This window comes from Triticum aestivum, chromosome 3D (genome assembly GCF_018294505.1).
Source record: "Triticum aestivum cultivar Chinese Spring chromosome 3D, IWGSC CS RefSeq v2.1, whole genome shotgun sequence".
Classification (NCBI taxonomy): Eukaryota; Viridiplantae; Streptophyta; class Magnoliopsida; order Poales; family Poaceae; genus Triticum; species Triticum aestivum.
In genome coordinates this window covers 591527755-591541376 of record NC_057802.1, presented here as the reverse complement: position 1 = coordinate 591541376, position 13622 = coordinate 591527755, and the positions used below count along the sequence as shown (strand labels likewise).

The following is a 13622-nucleotide window of genomic DNA, read 5'->3' as shown; positions in this document are numbered from 1 at the left end:
AACATCATTCTCTTCTATGTTAGCGGGTGAAATATCATGCATGACTTCTTGATAGAGAGAAAAAGGAATGGAACTTATACTATCACCCATATCACATAAAACCATGATAGCAATGATATCCAATCTTAATAAAAACAACAAGCATGCCAACGACTTTCTTATTCTTATCTAACATATCTCATTCATTTATAACAGATTTAGCAATTCTAGGAGCTTCATCGCAGAAATAAATAACATGTCCATTATCAACAAATAGATGTTTAACTATTGCAATATTAGCTTCTACTTTAATTTGTTCAGAGGGTTTAGGTGCTTTAATATGACTCTGGTGAACCATAGTTGTAGCCTTAGCATGTACCTTAATCCTAACAGGGAAGGAGGCTTCTCAGCGTAAGCAGTAGGCACAACAGGACTAGCAGTGTAAGCAAATATTTCAGTATTATCAATAATTGGTTCTTCACAAATATATTTAATGGGTGGATGAAATTTAAACCACTTCTTCTTAGGGAGATCAGCATTATATTAGTAGCAAAGGATTCATAAAATGTAGCTACTATCTCAGAGTCAAGTTCATATTTTGCACTAAGCTTATGAAAAATAGATGTTTCTACAAAAGACTTAACACAATCAAACTCAAGATTTATACTTGACTCGTTACCTTTTTCAATTTTCCAATCTTTTCAGAGTTGCATTTAATTCTTTCAATAAGGTCCCATTTGAATTCAATACTTCTTTTCGAGAAAGAACCAGCAGGAGAAGAACAAAGCTTCAGTCAACTCTAATATGCAGAGTAAATAAAAAATTAGGGAGTACTAAAAAGGATTTCATAATAAATATAGAGGGAATAATTTGATCATTAAGTTATAAAGTTCTATGATTCTTTTAGGAGATCCAACCTACGATCGATGCGAGTATGCGGTGCGGGGAACTTTTCACTGTTTGTCTGGTAATAAAAATCTCATTTTAAAATTTCATGTATAATTCATATTGCTCAATATTTCCTAAAGTATAATCTCAAAATTTTGAAATTTGGCCAGATTGCTTGTCTAGCTCAGTTGGCAGAGCGCAAGGCTCTTAACCTTGTGGTCTTGGGTTCGAGACCTAAGGTGGGTGACATATTTTTTTAGGTTAACTTGATTTTAGTATAATTTGTCTCAAAAAAGGTTGCAACATAATCCTCAAAGCACCAATGCCAAAATATAAAACAACGATTGCAGATAGTGGTGGATTCGGGCATTCATTGTTGGGTGTTCAATTTTGTTCACCCTAATGAGAAGCTAATTGGTTCACTGCAATACAAATACATGTACAAAATTTTCACAATAGCAACAACATCTCAAAAGTCTAGACAATTTAGAAATAGAGATGAAAATTACAGCACGACCATACACTCTGCCATGGCCTGAAAGCGAGATATGACAACATCATTCTTCACCTGAAGAAATAATTCCATCATTCATCACCTGAAAGCACGACACCAATGCGCCGCCGCCTTGTCTGTGGGTAGACGAAAGCTTCTAGCTGGTGGTTGGCTGGCTGTGTGCGTCTCTCGTGCGTGAAGCCCATTCGTTGCTGCTCTTGGGCTCACTATTACTTCTGAAATGGGCTACTAATGGGCCTATGGGCAGTAAGTTAGTATTCTATGATATATTACATGCATGCATGTGTGTGTGCGCGCGCGCGTGCGAAAAAAAGCATGCTATAACAAAATAGCGTGACTCTTAAAATATGCTATTAGTGTGCTGTTAGCAAGACGTTGTACACTGATTTATTTAGCGAGACATTCCTTCAAAGGCTATAGGGTGTTATTAGCTAAGTTATAGTGAGCTTATTTTTTTACTGATTTATATACACACACAATATGTTTTTTGATAATTTTGGGTGTACATGTACATCCATGACACATGGCGGATCCGCCAGTGATTGCAGCACATTGAGGAACAAAACCCCAAATTTGACAAACCAAACACGCGAAGGTTTAAAACGAGGCCGACAGAAGTATAAATTTTGAAGAAGTGACCGACAGAAGTATAAATTTCGAAGAACTGACGGACAAAAGTACAAATTCCGAAGAAAATACGGCGTGACAGGTGCACGTCTACTTCTACTCCCGAATCATATTCAAGTTGTTCCAATTTATTATTGACCTCCTCACCATTTTAATCTCATTTATATTTCAATCGTTGTTATTTGTTTCAGAAGAGTTGTATTTTGTTTTTGCAGGAAGAATCGTTATGGTTTGAATTATAATTTGTACCCAGATTTTTTTCCATCAGGCTGAAGTAGCTGCAGAGTGCATTATTATCTCCACTAGCTTTGTTTCATACTATCATTATTTATTTTGCCTCAATCAAAGCATCAGAGTTTATGTTGACCACTGCAGTGTTTGTTTTCTGAAGATAATTATAGGGGAAGGCTATGTTGACCACTACAGTGTTTTTTTTTTTTTGCGGGTGCCTACAGTGTTAGTTTTGTGAAGAGAACGACAGGGGAAAGCTTCCCCGCCACTTCTATTGATCGTAGCAGGCTCAGAGAAGTTAGCGAGCCAATGGTAGGATTAAGAAGCTACCTCGACCACACATAGTGCGCTGCCATGGCGGTTGTTGTCGCCTTTGAAGTGCTAGCGGAGACTAGACTAGAGTTCCCCATAGCCGCCCGCACTGCACCGCACCACTAGTCCACTAGAACAGAGTGCCAAGCCGTCTTCCCCCAAGAGCCACACACCCTTCCGCTGAAGAAGCTGCAGCAGCTTGCGAGCGATGGCGCTGGCCCGTCGGTTCATCTTCCTCTTCCCCGCCGCCGTCCTGGCCGGACTCGCCTCCGCCTCCGCGTCGCCCTTCCTGTCTGGTCCGTGCGTGCTCCGGTGCTCCCAACTACTGCGCAGTGCTAGTATTTTGCTTATTGAAGCGGATTGTGATGGGTTCGTTCTGTTCTCTTGGTGCTTGAGCAGACAGAGTTTCCCAGGCCAGCACCGGACTGACGGGGAGGAGGAGCTTGCTGCAGACCAAGAACGGTACGTAGTTTCACGATTTCCTCTCTTCTTGCTAAGATTACTCTAAAAAAAAGTTTCGGATTGAGATGTTCTGCAACCAGCTGCATATGACGGTGTGCACACTGAAGATACTGATTTTGCTCATATGCGTTTAGGATTGAGATGCGGTTGTGGAGTTTCTGGATGTAGGAAACAGAGTTCGACGGTGAACTACCAATGGAAATTACAAACTATTCTTCAGTAGTAAAAAAGCTGGGACTACAAAATTCAAATTTCCATACATCAGTAGGAACTTGTATGTGCGTCCAGATAGTTAAGCAGCTTATTCAAATTTCCACTCAAATTCAAATATAAAGTTAGAGAATAAATGGTTATTCTATTGTGCGTTGTCGGCCACATAGTGCTTCTCAACATGTTCAAGACTTCCAGTGCGTTCATCTGATATGCTTGCATTTATTCATGTACATGCTTATCAGACTGCCCTATGGACTTTGAGTTCCAGAACTACACAATCATCACAAGCAGGTGCAAAGGGCTGCAACATCCTACTATGGAATGTTGTGCTGCTTTCAAGGAATTTTCGTGCCCATTTGCGGCGTATAACAACATGCAGAGCACTAACTGTGCGGCCACAATGTTAACCTACATCAACCTCCATGGCACGTACCCAGCAGGTCTATTCGACGAGTGCCTAGTAGGCATGGAAGGGGTTTCTTGCGAAGCCATTCCAGCAATAGAAACCGGTATGTCAAATGGTGGGCAACGAGTTCAAGGTATGTCCTTTGATTGCTCTCTTATGTGTGTGCGATAGGCGGAACGTCTTACCCTCGTATGAGGGGGCGCTGTGCATGTTTATAGGCAGGCGCACATCCCTGATAAGCGCATACAAGTTGTGTAGATTACATGCTTGGAGAGGAAGGGATAAGAGAGAATAAGAGGAATTCGGTTTACAGGAGATAAGTTATCTAACCAGCCAAAGCACTTAAACATCTATCTCTATCTATCCCTATGTCACGATTGTACGTTTAACACCCTCCCTTAATCACAACTTCATCAAGTTGAGATTATGCTTGAGTCTTCAAAACTCCGTGTGGGCAAAGCTTTGGTGAATCCATCTGCAACTTCATCTCTAGAGTGCACAAACCGAATGTCAAGTTGCTTATTAGCAACCCTTTCTCTGACAAAGTGAAAATCTATCTCTATGTGTTCTGTTCTGGCATGAAACATAGGATTAGCAGATAGATAGGTAGCACCAAGATTGTCACACCACAAACATGGAGCTTGAGTATTTCTCACACCAAGTTCCTTAAGAATGGATTGAACCCATATAATTTCTGCTGTTGCATTTGCCAATGCTTTGTATTCTGCCTCTGTACTGGATCTAGACACAGTTGCCTGTTTCCTTGCACTCCATGATATCAAGTTAGGACCAAAGAACACTGCAAAACCACCAGTGGAGCGCCTATCATCTAGGCTGCCTGCCCAATCAGAATCTGAGAAGGCACTGACCAAAGTAGATGGTGACTTGCTGAAGTTAAGACCAATGCTCAAAGTATTTTTGACATATCTAACTATACGTTTAGCAGCAGTCCAATGAACAGTGGTGGGTGCATGAAAAAACTGACATACTTTGTTGACAGCAAAAGAAATATCAGGTCTTGTCAATGTTAAGTACTGCAGTGCACCTACCAAGCTCCTGTATTTAGTGTTGTCTTCTTTACTTAGAGGTGTACCTTCTGTAAGAGACAGTTTCTCAGAAGTTGACAAAGGAGTAGGTGACGGTTTACAACCTTGCAAGCCAGCCTTTTTCACCAAATCAGTGGCACATTTTTCCTGGGAGAGATGAAGCCCATCATCATGTTTCTTCACTTCAATCCCTAGGAAATAATGAAGATCTCCAAGATCCTTAACAGCAAAATCTGTACTCAGATCCTTTAACAATTCAGCTATTGCCTCATCAGATGAACTTGTAACAATAATATCATCAACATAAATGAGGACAAATATGGTTGTGTTCAATTTATTGTAAATGAACAATGAGGTGTCCGACTTGGAAGGAACAAAACCAAGTATTTGCATCTTATGGCAGAGACGTGAGTACCATGCTCTTGGTGCTTGCTTTAACCCATAAAGTGCTTTGTCAAGTTTGCATACAAATGAGGGTGTATTTTCATTCTCAAACTCAGGAGGTTGTTTCATGTATACCTCCTCTTCCAGAACGCCATGCAGAAACGCATTCTGAACATCCAATTGTCTGAGACTCCAGCCCCTGGAAACAGCAATGGACAAAACAAGACGTATGGTTGCAGCTTTGAAAACGGGACTAAAGGTATCCTCATAGTCTATTCCATACCGTTGCTTGAAACCCTTGGCAACAAGTCTTGCCTTGTATCGATCAATGGTTCCATCAGACTTCCTTTTTATTCTGAAGACCCATTTGCAATCAATAAGATTTTTACCTTGCTGTGGAGGAACTAGATGCCACGTGTGATTTTTCTCTAGTGCCAAAAATTCTTCCTTCATTGCCTTTTTCCATTTTTCATCACGAAGTACTTCCTCAAGGGTGCTTGGCTCACCTGGCTCACCTGTGGAACAAACTAAGGCATATTTTGTTACATGCTTATAATCAACAGGTTGGATCACACCTTGTTGTAGTCTTGTTCTTCGTTGTGACGGTGCAGCAGGATCAGTTTGCGCAGAGGATCCCGAAGCAGGAACAGTTTGCGCAGAAGATCCCGAAGCAGGAACAGGAGCACTGGATGCTGCGACAGCCGAGGCAGATCCGCCTCGTGCATCTCCTGGATCTTCTGTGGCTGCATCTCGTGATCCAGGCGCTGTGGAGGCCGCAGAAGATCCAGCGCCCGTCAGCCGCAGCTCAGCACGCCGCTTGTAGCAGCGCGACTCGTCGGGGAAGCGTGCGCCCCATTGGCCACTTGGGGGCTGCCAGGTGTGAGGCGACGAGCGGGGCGGAGCGGCCGTGGGGCCACCTCTAGCAGGCGCGGGGCCACCTCCAGCTGCGGTCGGTTGTGTGGCGTGCGCGGAGTCGCTGGCGGTTGCACGGGCGTGCGGCGCAGTTGTCGGCTCTGACGCGTCAGCCCGCACCGATCTCGGCGCAGATTGCCTGCGCTGCTGCTCCTGCAGCAATCCCGAGGCGGATCCAGCGAGTTCCAAGGCAGATTTGCCCCCCACGTCATGACACATGAAATATGGCATTTGAGAAGTGATTTGTGCATCATTTTCTTCTCTGTTTTCACTGCTGTTTTCTCCTGCAACATCAGAAAGCTCATGGGTATGGTTAAGAGGGTTAGTCATCATTTGATCAGCACAATTATTTTCTCCCCCGTGATCAATGCCGGATAGATGAGATGGCAAAAGAAGGATTTCTTTGCGGAGGATGGCGTCGGCATTAGGATGAAGATCAGGAAAAGGAAATTTTGTTTCATCAAAGATCACATCGCGAGAAATATAGACACGACCAGTGGAGATGTCAAGGCACTTGACACCTTTATGAAGAGGACTATACCCAAGAAAAGCACATTGCTTTGACCGGAACATGAGTTTGCAATTGTTGTATGGGCGAAGATTAGGCCAACAGGCACACCCAAACACACGAAGTGATTTGTAGTTGGGTTTAACATGAAGTAGCCTTTCTGTTGGAGTTTCATTATTGATGACACGACTAGGAAGCATGTTGATAATGTGAACAGCCGTGAGAAAGGCTTCGTCCCAAAATTTAAGAGGCGCCGGCTAAGAGAGCTAGTCCTACCTCGACAATTTGTCTGTGCTTACGTTCTGCCGAACCGTTTTGTTGGTGAGCGTGGGGACAGGACACGTGATGAGAGATGCCAAGGTTTTGGAAGAAAGAGTTTAACTTTTCGTATTCTCCCCCTAGTCTGATTGAACGACAATGATCTTGCTGTCAAACTTGCGCTCAACAAGAGCTTGAAAGTTTTGGAAAACTTGAAAGACCTCGGATCTTTTCTTAAGAAGATAAATCCAAGAGTACTTACTGTAGTCATCGATAAAACTCACGTAATATGTGTGTCTACCAACGGAGCTAGGGGCAGGACCCCAAACATCATAAAAAATTAATTGCAAGGGTTTTGTAGACACACTAGTTGATATTGGATATGACGACTGATGACTCTTAGCACGTTGACATGAATCACAAGCTGTTTCAACATTGCGCTCACCAACAAACGGGAGCTTATTTTTCCTAAGCAATCTTTCAACTAAAGAAAAAGAGGCATGTCCTAATCGATCATGCCATCGTGTTGACGAAAGTTTGGCAACACCGTAGGCATGTTTATTGAATCTTCGACGCTCCGGAATCAACGGGTAGAGTCCTCGAATGCATCTACCTCGATAAAGCACTTTCTTCGTTGCCTGATCCTTGATCAAAAAGAAAAAGGAATGAAACTCGAGGAATACATGATTGTCAATGGCAATTCTATGAACGGAGAGAAGATTCATACTAGCACTAGGGACATGCAAAAAATTTCTAAGATGAAGTTTGCGATGCGGAGTTTTAATAATTGTATGACCAACGTGACGAATCCTCATACCTGCACCACTAGCAGTGTGGATTTGGTCCTTGCCGCGGTATTTTTCCCACGTGGTCACCTTCTCAAGCTCGCTGGTGATGTGTTCGGTGGCGCCACTGTCGACGTGCCAGTTGGTGTCGACGCCATAGGAGCCGTCCACAGCAGCAGCCACCTTGTCCTTATCCTGGGAGTCATCATCGTCCTCGTCATAGCGGTACAAGCAGTCCCGGGCGGTGTGCCCGAGCTTGCTATAGATCTGGCAGCGCGGCGCATCAGGGCGCGCTCGGTTGGAGCCGCGGCCACCACCACCGCCGCGTCCATTGGAGTTGGTGGAGGAGGAACGGCCGGCCCGAGGAGTGTTGCTGTTGGAGGAGTTGCCGCCGCCCGAGCGGTTCTTGCCGTGTGGAGGTCCGTCGCGGCGGCTGCCGCGGCCACGAGAGGCAGCGTTCGCAGATGACTTAAAACCACCCGAACCCTGATAGAGTGCCATGCGCTGATCAAAATTGCTTAGCATGGTGAACAACTCATCTAGGGTGACGGGGGAGGTGCGGGCATCGAGGGCCGACACCAGAGGCTGGTACTCCATGTCTAGCGCATGGATGATGTAGGAGACGATCTCGTCATCTTGCAGCGGCTTGCCGGCCGCGGCGAGTTCATCAGCGAGGCCGCGCATGTGGGCGAAGAAGGTGGCGACCGGCTGAGTTCCCTTCCGCGCATGAAGCAAAGCCGTGCGGATGTTGTTGACACGGCTAAGCGACTGCGAGGAGAACATGGCCGCCAGAGTTGTCCAGAGCGCGTGCGTCGTGGTGATCGCGGTCACCTGCACCAACACCTCTTTTGAGAGATTATTGAGTAGGTACCGAGCACTTATTGATCCTCCCGGACCCAGATTGGGTGGAGAGGGTTGGGCTCGGTGGAGTCCTTGCCGTCCTTGTCCTTGCCAGGAAGGAAGCGGGCTGGCTCTGGTGTGCTGCCATCGGCATAGCCGAAGACGCCTGCTCCCCTTAGTTGCAGCGTGATCTGGACGCACCACAGTACGTAGTTCGTACGAGTGAGCTTCTCCGTGACCTGGCTGTTGAGGCCGATCTGGGAGGAGCCGGAGGAAGACATGCTAGGCACTAATGGAGATTGGAAAAACTAGATATATTGGAAGAGGGATGCTCTGATTACCATGTGCGATAGGCGGAAAGCGTCTTACCCTCGTATGAGGGGGCGCTGTGCATGTTTATAGGCAGGGGCGCACATCCCTGATAAGCGCATACATGTTGTTTAGATTACATGCTTGGAGAGGAAGGGATAAGAGAGAATAAGAGGAATTCGGTTTACAGGAGATAAGTTATCTAACCAGCCGAAGCACTTAAACATCTATCTCTATCTATCCCTATGTCACGTACAATGCTACGTTTAACAGTGTGGACTGTGGACTAGAAGCATTGCTGTTCCATTGAGCGGTACTTTGCTCTCAACGATCTTATAGACATGTCAGTTGATTTAGTCTACATAATGGTAATCTCCACTTACAAGGAAAATTGATACTTAGATCTTTTCACTGTTATGAAAATTAGCTTGTTATGTACATGGTAGCATTTTTACACTAGTAGACATAAGCATTGGAATAGATGAATAAATATAAATAAGTAGAAGAACTATGTTATGTGAATTAAAAAAGATGTCTATTGAGATGGAGAAATAAGTTTCCTTGTGAAATGGGCCTGACCTATGTTCAATTGCTGAAGTGTGTTCGAGTGAGATGATCCACAAGCAACAACTGTTTTTTCAGTGTCTATATCACTAAAGGGATTAACTTTTATTTATATATGAGGACTATATATGAATTCATTTTTTTCTAGGACACAAATCACGGAACTCACGCCAGAGGGCGCTGTGGATTATTGCTGTGGCAGCTCCATTACTTTCAATACTCATGTGCTTTATCTGTTCCGCTATATGGATGAGAAGACGACGAAAAGGTTTGTTTTTATCACGATTCGATCACTACAACATGGACAATTTTTAACATGGTTCCTCTTACCTTCTCTTTTTACATGTGAGGTAATAGAGTAAGAGTTAATCAAACTACTAATTAGTGAGATCAACGGCATGTTAAAATTGCTCCTACAACATTCCTCTAAAACGAAAGAAGACACATAAATGTAGGCAGTCTTTAGGTTTTAGCCCCAGATTAACGCTGTATATAACTGTGTCCTATCAATTTAGGAAAGGTAAACTTACACCATCAAGCTGCCATGAATAGGCCGAAAGTAGATACATTGGTTCCGAGATTGGAAGAGAAGAGTTCAGAGTGCACTCTCTTTGACTTTTGTGTGATATTGCATGCTACACACAACTTCTCCAAAGAAACTCTACTTGGGCGAGGTGGTTTTGGCCCCGTCTACAAGGTAATATGTTGTCTTGAAAATATTCAAATATATGTTCATTCCAAAAAAGTATTAAATCACGATTAGCTTCAATAAAATGGAGATTTAGCTGGCTACTAACCAATACATTTATGTGTGCACGCCTGAAACACATTCTCATATATTTACAATAGTGCTATTTACTGTTACAAAATGTGTGCACGCCTAAAATATATTCTACTAATATATTTCCAATAGTGCTATTTATAGTTACAATTAATAGCCCAATATATAACGAATTGTGCTATGATGTGTGTAGTTTTCAAACTTGTTTGTGGGAGAATTATCTATATATAATTTCAAATATCTACAGTGGAAGTCATCATGTCATCCATCTTGTACTAGCAACCTATGGCGAAAAAGGCACAGTCGCACGATTCCATTATACTATATTATCCTATAATCATTGCCCTAGAAAGAAAAAATACACATACAGTTGCTTGATAGACATATATGTAGCCTAAAATCCAGTATTATAAATGTATCTCCACCAAATATGATTAGCATAAGTAACCTCATACGGAGCCTTAAAACAAAAAGAAACCATTGGTCCCGGTTCGTGCCTAGAACCGGGACAAATGGGTCCACACGAACCGGGACAAATGCCTCCGGAGGCCCGGCCGGCCCCCTGGGCGCACGAACCGGGACGTATGCCCCCATGGGTCCCGGTTCGTGACAAAACCGGGACTAATGGGCTGGCTAGGCCCCAACCAAAGCCCTGTTTTCTACTAGTGTAATAAACATTTTTATTTTACCCTATTCAACACTGGACTGAAACTCAGAAGGAAATAAGTAATGCACTGAAATGGAATATCAATGCCATGTATTGTCCGCGCAAAAAAATGCCATGTATTGTACTCCCTCCGTTCCTAAATATTTGTCTTTTTAGAGATTTCAAAGGGACTATCACATACGGGTATATATATAGACATATTTTAGAGTGTAGATTCACTCATTTTGCTCCGTATGTAGTCACTTGTAGAAATCTCTAAAAAGACAAATATTTAGGAATGAAGGGAGTATATGCGGTGCTGTATATACCAAAATTCATTTTCCCATGGAGTGCATGTAATCTATTTTCTGTAATTTCAGTACAAAAATTAATACCCCTAGTTTTCTACATACTTCCAGGGGCAATTACCAGATGGAATGGAGATTGCAGTTAAAAGGCTTGCCTCACATTCAGGACAGGGTTTCACAGAATTCCAAAATGAAGTTGAACTTCTTGCAAAACTACAACACAATAATCTGGTCAAGCTCATGGGATGCTGCATTCAGGGAGAAGAAAGACTTTTGGTGTATGAATATTTGCCAAATAAGAGCTTGGACTTCTTCATCTTTGGTATGCACATTGTAGTTTTACCATATTTTAGATTTGGTTTCGTCCATACTATCAAGTGCACACTCTACTGTACAGATGAAAGCATAACAACTTTTGTTGATTGGAATAAAAGATGTTTGATAATCGAAGGGATAGCCCAAGGTCTTCTATATCTCCACAAGCACTCTCGGTTGCGCATCATACACAGAGACCTTAAGGCCAGTAACATTCTCTTGGACCAGGACATGAATCCTAAAATTTCTGATTTTGGGCTAGCAAAAAATTTCAGCTCCAATGATACCCAAGGAAGTACAAGGAGGGTGGTGGGAACATAGTAAGCATATCACACAATTAATTAGAATACCATTAATCGTCTGATTCATCAACCATTAAATTTTGTGCTTCCAACCCATTTCAGTGGTTATATGTCTCCGGAGTATGCATCTCAAGGCATTTACTCGGTCAAATCTGACGTGTTCAGCTTTGGTGTGTTACTTCTCGAGATCCTTAGCGGAAAAAGGAATTCTGGTTTCCATGAGCATGAAGATTTTCTGAACCTCCTTGGATACGTGAGTATTCTGCAAACTCTCTTCTGTATATTACTTTTTAGACCGAAGTAATTACCTGTTGTGTATGTGACAAACGATAAACTTTCTGCAGTCGTGGCATCTGTGGGAAGGTGGACGTTGCCTTGAGCTTCTAGAAGCATCGATTGCTAACGAGGTCCATGCGGCAGAGGCTAGGAGGTACATTAACATTGCACTAATGTGCGTACAGGAGCATGCAGACGATCGACCGACCATGTCAAACGTTGTCACGATGCTAAACAGCGAGAGCGTTGCTCTTCCGGAGCCTAACCATCCGGCATACTATAACCTAACGACAACTAAGGAAGATGAATCAGCTAATGTTCCATGCAGCTATAATGGCGTAACCATCACTGAGGAGCCGGATGGCAGATAGTTGATCACTTTGCTTCTGTTCTTAATGAAAGATCTAGCAAAGCAGACAGCTGGCATGGTAATTTTATATTTATCTTTTAATATTTCTGCATTAGTTCAAGCTTAAATACGCCTAAGATAGGCAGATAGACCGGATCAAGTAAGCCTATCATATTTCGGTTCTGAAGGATGGCGACCAGCGTATTTCTGTGGCGGTTGTTCCATCCTCCGGTGAATGATGTTCTGCCGGTATGCATAGGCTTGATACGACATCCAAGCCAATACTGTAATTAGCTTTTATGCACCCGCGTCATCATTTTCCACTGGTGGCTGCTACCGTAGGCTTTGAAGGAGTACAGAAGAATTTAATCCGCAAGTAGCTGCATTAACTGAATCCTGCTTGGCAAAGTATGTGTTCCATCGGTGTGCGTCATTCATGTTTTCCTAAGTTAATAATGCCGGATGCACGGCTGCTCTCCTTCATCTGCATGTTCGGATTTTCTTCCCCGTGATCTGCTTTGCTGCAAATGTAGAAGAATCTGACGGCGCCACCACACAATGACACAAATGCGGAGAACACTGGTGCAAATGTAGAAGAACGGCCGTCTTCAATACTAAAGATCAGCCTGGACTATCATGGAAACCTTGAGACCTTAACTAATAAGGTTCCGGTGCTGCAGTTGATCTGTTCGTGGCTTCAGACTCGTAGCAGTTCCACACTGTTACGGAAGGAAGCGTTTCCATAGAGTTTTCATGGTAAAACCAACAGGAAGGACTTTTTCCTTTCCGTACTTAGCAAAGAGGTAACTGCACATATAAATACACGTCATCTCGGGCTGAGGCCAGAACTGGTACGGACAAGGGAAATCCGACTGTTTAATTAAAACAAAGCATTGCCATGGTCCTCGCGGATGCTGGCGCAATGTGATTTCTGCCTGCACTGAATGTCAAAAAAAAATCTGGGGCTGAGGCAACAAAAAAATCACAGCACGGGGATTTTAACAATCTACAACTCTAGGACTAAACAATAACAAAAACACAGATTGCTCCTATTAGGGCATTTCAAACGGCAACCCGCAAATTTGCTCCCGTATCTGTCCATCTGTCCGTGGACATGGATGCGGGAGGCCGCCATTCAATGCTACCCACACAGAACCGGCCTCCTTAATTTTTTTGAAAGCCCACACGTTCAAATAGCCACATACATAGAGTTCAGACATTCAAATAACCGCATATATAGAGTACAAACGTTCAAATAACCGCATACAGTAGTAGTTCAAATATTACATTCCAACATTATTGTTCCCTTTAACCGTCCACTGATTCTCAACCAGATCTTTCTTCCGCTGCTCGTAAGTTGGTCGATGCAAAATTTGTTGATGGATTTGAATAAACACTCCAAATGTG

At 43.3% G+C, this 13622-nt stretch overlaps 1 protein-coding gene and 1 non-coding gene across 7 annotated transcripts; both read left to right on the top strand.

The window, feature by feature from the left end:
- Positions 1-1040: 1040 nt before the first annotated feature.
- On the top strand, positions 1041-1113 carry TRNAK-CUU (transfer RNA lysine (anticodon CUU)). The gene has a single exon. It is a non-coding gene; the product is annotated as a tRNA-Lys (tRNA).
- Positions 1114-2581: 1468 nt separating this feature from the next.
- Positions 2582-12485, top strand: LOC123080759 (G-type lectin S-receptor-like serine/threonine-protein kinase SD1-1). Of its 6 annotated transcripts, none has more exons than XR_006438537.1 (10): positions 2582-2847; positions 2951-3013; positions 3469-3765; positions 9387-9506; positions 9754-9935; positions 11085-11295; positions 11371-11608; positions 11693-11843; positions 11935-12294; positions 12404-12485. XR_006438537.1 is itself a non-coding variant. In XM_044503702.1 (10 exons), the coding sequence occupies exons 3-10, from the start codon at positions 3209-3211 to the stop codon at positions 12235-12237; spliced, it is 1581 nt and encodes a 526-aa protein (XP_044359637.1). In that variant the 5' UTR covers positions 2666-2851; positions 2951-3013; positions 3148-3208; the 3' UTR covers positions 12238-12485. The 6 variants fall into 6 exon arrangements, 5 of the variants coding, with proteins under 5 accessions (XP_044359635.1, XP_044359638.1, XP_044359639.1 ...); XM_044503702.1 differs by adding an exon at positions 3148-3287 and having other exon boundaries at positions 2666-2851; positions 11935-12485; XM_044503701.1 differs by adding an exon at positions 3148-3287 and having other exon boundaries at positions 2672-2847; positions 11935-12485.
- Positions 12486-13622: the final 1137 nt, after the last annotated feature.